Source organism: Triticum urartu, chromosome 7A, assembly GCF_056163025.1.
Source record: "Triticum urartu cultivar PI428250 chromosome 7A, HENAU_Tu73, whole genome shotgun sequence".
Classification (NCBI taxonomy): domain Eukaryota; kingdom Viridiplantae; phylum Streptophyta; class Magnoliopsida; order Poales; family Poaceae; genus Triticum; species Triticum urartu.
In genome coordinates, this window is record NC_141879.1 from 746,398,713 (window position 1) to 746,404,712 (window position 6,000).

Here is a 6,000-nt window from a genome sequence, read left to right on the forward strand (position 1 = left end):
CGCCGTGGCCTTGACGCAAGCCTCCACGTCCACGACGCGCTTGGCCTTGCCTCGGCGAATGTCGCGTTCTGAAGCTTCGGGACTGTAGATGCCGCGACACACTTCCATTGCCTTGTTGAAGTCGTCCAAGCACCCGCCGTCGGTGACGCGATGCATGACGAGCCTCTCGTCGCACCTGGCGCCGGCCTTCGACGCTTCGTGTGATGCATGGCTGGCTTCCAGGTATGTAAAGAACCCCATGGCGTTAACTAGCTAGCTAGCTTGGGGTAACAACGAAATCGATCTATCGCTATGTCTCTTCTCTTCTCTTCTCTTTATATAAATAGAAGAAATAACTACCAACGATAGGGTTTGGCGATTAATTGCAGCGTCGGTCAAGACAAATTATTACCGTGTACTATATCCATGCACGATACGTGCGTTGCAAGCGCGCGTGTTACCTTTTCTGGCACGTCTGATTTTCACGTCCGCGGTCCGTTTCCTTGTACGTCATCGAGGGCTTTCTTTTTTTCTCACACCTCGACCTGGCTGGGTCCCTCGCTGAGTTGGGCCTATGCTGTGGCTGCGTCCGTGGTGTCCAGAACAAGGCCAAGAAGCTACGCCTGTTCATACGTATTATTTTTTATCGCACCTCGCCCGCACGTTCGTATACTTTTTTAGGCAATGCACATTTGTATATGCATCGAATTCGAGGGAGCAATTAGTTAAGGAGCGTTCCTTCGAGAGCCTCGCAACGATCATTTGTGGGTGGGCTGAGAGCGTGCCACGCGCTCTCAGCCGCCGCCACGTATCACACTCTGGGTGCTTGCACCGTATTTTGTATTTTTTTATTTTCCGCACGCGTTTTCGGTTTTTTAAGCGGGTTTCTTCTACTTTTCAGTTTTCCACCGGTCTTCTTTAGCTTTTTTCTTAAACTTCCGTGAAAGCGCGGTGCCTCTCGAAAATGAAAAAAACGTGTTTTCAGTTTTTTTTCCATTTCGCGAGAGGCACGCATGTGCCTGTCGAAAACAGAAAAGAAAACTCATTTTTTGTTTCTTTTTCTTTCACGAGAGGCGGGTTTTGCTTTCGCGAGAGGCACTCGGAAAACGAAAAAAAATACGTTTTTTTTCCTTTCACGAGAGGCACGGTTTTGCTTCCGTGAGAGGCATGGTTGTATTTTCGCGGAAGGCATGACCATGCCTTTTTCGGAAAGGAAAAAAGGTTGTGCTCCTGGTTCGGTTTTTTTTGTCCGGTTTTTTTGGTGAAAAAAAAGGTCTTCAAAACGTATCAACATGAGATCTAGTTTTGAAGATCTCGACGCGAGGAGTCCAACCGTGAAAGCGGTTCGAGATTTGGACGCACGGTTTAAAAGATAAAATATTTTGAATAAATGAATCTATGACAAAAGAGAAAAATTCCAGGTTGCAACAAGTGACGCACATGCAGCACGCCATGTGTCACAACCTGAAAAGATGAGAGTGATCTTTGCATGGAGTACTCCTTAATTAGTGATTTCATGGCTTCCATGTATGTAAAGAACCTCATGGCGTTAACTAGCTAGCTTGGGGTAACAACAAAATCAATCAATCGCTATGTATTTTCTCTTCTCTTCTCTTCTTTTCTCTTTATATAGAATAAACAGCTACCAACGATCGGGTTTGTCGATTAATTGCACCGTCGGTCAAGTCAAAATATTGTCGTGTACTATAATCCATGCACGCTACGTGCGTTGCAACCATGCGTGTTACCTACTTTAGTTCGTCTGATTTTTCCGTTTTTTCTTATTTGAGAAAATGCGTCCCGTTTCGTTGTACGTCGAGGGATGCTTTCTTTTTTCTCTCACCTCGACCAGGCCGGGTCCTTCGCTGAGTTGGGCCTATGCTTGGGCTGCCTCCACGGTGTCGAGAAGAAGGCCTAGAAGCTACGTCCCTCCATATCTTTTTTTTATCACACCTCGCCCGCACGTTCATATTTTTTTAGGCAAATGCACGTTCATACATGTATCGAATCGGTCGTAAACACTCCCTCCATTCCCTTATACAAGGTCACAAACTCATATTATAGGTATCAATATAGAATTTAATGACTCCTTTGCAAGTCAACTTTTCTTTTCGTTAACTGGGATCATTAATACACCACAAGCATGCAACGAATGAATGGGAAGGAAGTGGCTGAGTGTCATTATGACTACATGCATGTAAGCATTAAAAAGTTGCTAGTACGAGTAAATATTATTAATTTTTGCCTCGATTACTGTTGGTGGCCTTATATTGATGCAAAATATATTTTTGATAGTGGTCTTGTAAAAGGAAATGGAGGGAGTAATTAATGCCGTCCCACCAGGCTGGGCCACAAACGCTCCACCGAAATTATTTTGTGGGCTAGGAGCCCTGTATGGGCCTTCCTAGAATCAACTAAAAATAATAATTGCCTCAATAAAATGAAAAGAGTTAGTTTTTTTATGGAAACCATGTGTTCATAATAAATCATGATTACAACACCACACGCAGCCCAATTCTAGGCAGAGCCGGGAGGACATATATCCCGATACAATTGCAAAAAAGACCCCGCTAAAATAGAAAATACAACTGACTTCTAGGGGGTCACTCTGCAAAAAACATCCATCAACCATCGCGACCTCGGCCATGGATGAAACGCCGCCGGACAGGAAGGAGACGAAAAACTTTCAAGCCATGGTCCAGAGGAGCACCATCGCGAGAAAAGTCGCTTTGTGAGCCGATGAAATTGTCCGTTGCTCGAAAAATCTCCTATGTGCCACGTCGGCCGGGGTACTTCCCCGTGCCTCCCACTAGATGCCTGCACCACCGTCTTCAACTGACGAAGTCGAAGAAAGACACAAGGGCTGCCTGCCGTCAACCACAAACCCAACGCCAAGCTATATGCAATCCCGCTCAGGCCGTCGCAGCAACCGTGATAGAGGATTGCAACGGCCAGCCCAGACCAAAGATAACTAACCTCGTCAAGCCGAGAGACCAATGAGGAACACACGCCATCGACTCTTCGATGCCGCCTTGGGGAGTAACGTCGAGATGGGGACCGTCGCGGCAGCTTGATTCACGGGTGCGTCACCGGTGCCGACAAGCGGCAACGCCGCAAAAACCTAACCCTAACCTATCTACAAGACGCCGACCCTGCCGCCGTCGGAGCGGCAGACGAAGGTAGGGAAAGCCCGCGGCCTCGCCGCCGGCGCTGGACAGAGGGAAACAGATCTTCATTTACGCTACCTCAGGAGCGAGAGGAAAGGACGAGAACGATTCGTGTTTGGGGGGGGGGGGGGCAGGGGGTGTTAAAACATGTTGTTGATATCAACAAATCAAGCAGATTATAAAAAGAATTAGTTGTGCATTTGTGTCACATCGAACTCACAACCAAATAATACCATCAAATATCACCTTCCAAACAAGTTAGCTTAAACATATGATAGAAAACCACTCCGAGGAAGAATGTCAACACGAGAAAAACCACTTATGGTACTATTGTGAATTCATTTTCTTTATTTATATTAGTGTAATATCTACTGTATTCCAACTTCTCCATGGTTCATACCCCTTCGCTCAGCATGCACGCCTTCCGCACGCGGACAACGCAGCCATCACCTGCCTGTACACGCACCCAGGCGCCTGATCCGAGCGATCTCGCCAATGTGCACGCGTACGAGTGACGATAATCGCGGAACAAGGTTGCGGATCGTAACGTGCGTTTAGAAAAGATTTGCCCTTTTATAAGTAGTACATATAGACAGATTCGAACGGGCGACCATAATATTGCAATATTGTGGAAGGCTGGCTGGAACAGCGAATAAGTGTTTAACCACAAACAACTGTTTATTGTGTGGATAGAGAACTTATAGAATTCAGAGCAAGTATACAAACTCCGCAAACACCACTAACTGATCTGTTCTATAACATTAAGATTACATATAGGGCATGCAGACTTGTATGATGGGTTGTTCAAAGAAAAGGAAAGCTACATCACCATCCATGCATAAGTATCAACCTAGCTTCTCCTCATGCCAATCCATCACCTGAACCGGGTCAGGTCTTCCTTCTCCACCATCTCCGGCGATAGGTTCCAGTCCTCGTCGAGACCCTCATCCAAGCGAGGTATGGTGGAGAAAGGACCTTTAGAGAAGGGACGGTTTGCCATCCGGTTGTTGGAGGAGAGAGGAGGGCGAAGGGGGTCTCGATGGTGAGAAGGGATCGAGTAGGAAAGGAATCAAGTGGAAAGGTGGGCGATAATCACGGAATTGGAGGTTGCGGACGTAAGCTGCGTTTAGAAAAGATAATGTTTGCTCTTTTGTAAGTAAGTATGAGTATATATAGAGGTTCCAATAGGCAACCGTAATACTGCAATATTGTCGCGAAGGCTCGCAGGAAACACAAACAAGTGTTTATTGTGCGGATAGAGAACCTCTAGAATTTTAGAAAGAAAGCCCAGCCAAAACAAAGAGTCGATTATATCAAGTATAGATACAAACTCCACCATCACCGCTAACCAATCTGATCTATAACATTAAGATTATATAAAGGGCATGCAGACATGTATGATGGGCTGTTAAAAAAAAGGAAAAGTACAATAATTAGTTGATCGCCAATCAACACTCATCACAATCCAAGCATAGCGGGGTTAAAAAACAATCCGTTCATAGGTATATATCAACCTAGCTTCTCCTCATGCCAGTCCACCACCTGAACCTTTTCAGCTCTTCCTCCTCCACCTGAACCGGCGATGGCTTCCGGTCCTCGTCGAGGCCCTCGTCCATGCGGCGTATGTACTGCTGCGCGAACCACAGGCGGTTGCCCTCGAAGCACTGACGCAGCGCCGCCGTGGCCTTGACACACGCATCGACGTCGAGGACGCGCTCGGCAGGGTCCTCCCGAGTCTTGATCTGCCTGGGGTGGCACTCGTCTACCGCCGTGATGAACTCGTCGATGCACCCGCCGTTGGCCACGTGCTGCTCGACGCAGTTCTTGTCGCTGATGAATTCCATGTTTGTCGTTATTGCTTGGCCTAGTTCTTTGCCTATTGCTCCGGCCGATGTAAGCAACGCATCCACGATCCCCATATCCCTCCGTCCGTCCGCCTGGCTCGCGCTAGGGTTTGTTAAACAACGAAATCGAGCGATCGGTGTATATATATAACGGATTGGATCAGTTGATGGCAATGTATGACGTACAAGCTATGATCACGTACGTCTGACGGATTGGATCAGGTGATGGCAATGTGTACGTAGAGTCGTAGCTAAACCAACAACGTCGTACGTTGCAGCCATCAACCGTACGTGTAGTACATATATTCTACTACGAACTTATTAAAAACTAGGGTACAATATCTACCAGCGGATCGCATCTCATCGACAATGGGTCTCTCCCACGCCACGACTTCCTCAAACTGGTCGGACCGATCTTCACCGTCACGCGCTTGGGGGAGCTCTTCTCCCATGACCTCTTGGGTCATCGCAGGGAGCATGTGATGAACCAATCCATGGAGGGCAGTAATCAACCACTGAACAATATCGTCCGCCACCTAATCGTATCATCTGACAAGAAAAAGCTACTGATGGTACGATGGAGCATCCCTCCAAGGAAGCTGAAGGTACGGCGGAGCAACACTCGCCAAAAGGCCACGGCTTTCGTGGTATATGATCATCGGTGGCGATGAATTTGCACGTGTTTGAGGCAGACTTGGCCAAGGGCCAGTGGTCAGAGGTGAAGCACCTTGGAGGCCAGGTTCTTTTTGTCGGCAGAAGTTGCTGCAGGGCGTTCGGGCCATTGGAGCACTGCCACCCAAGATTCCCACAAGGGAACCTTGTATATCTTGGGTGTCGACTGGCACATGAAGAGGGATATCGTCGGTGCCGACCTGTGCGGGTGCAGCGACTGTCGTGACCGTGTTAATGGCAGTATTCCTAGCTATTGTGTGTACGACATGACGACTGGTACTCTTAGTCTAGTTTCACTAGGTGGAGGCCCACGGCTCGGAAGTGCAAGGTCAGCGACA

At 47.7% G+C, this 6,000-nt stretch overlaps 1 protein-coding gene across 1 annotated transcript; it reads right to left on the reverse strand.

Annotated features, from left to right (window-relative positions):
- Positions 1-4,660: 4,660 nt before the first annotated feature.
- On the reverse strand, positions 4,661-5,065 carry LOC147962710 (uncharacterized). The gene has a single exon (XM_087536399.1). It carries the CDS (start codon positions 5,063-5,065, stop codon positions 4,661-4,663), a length of 405 nt encoding a protein of 134 aa, XP_087392525.1.
- Positions 5,066-6,000: the final 935 nt, after the last annotated feature.

Coding starts and splice junctions, on each gene's coding strand:
- LOC147962710 (XM_087536399.1), bottom strand. CDS start 5,065: ATGGGGATCGTGGATGCGTTGCTTACATCGGCCGGAGCAATAGGCAAA.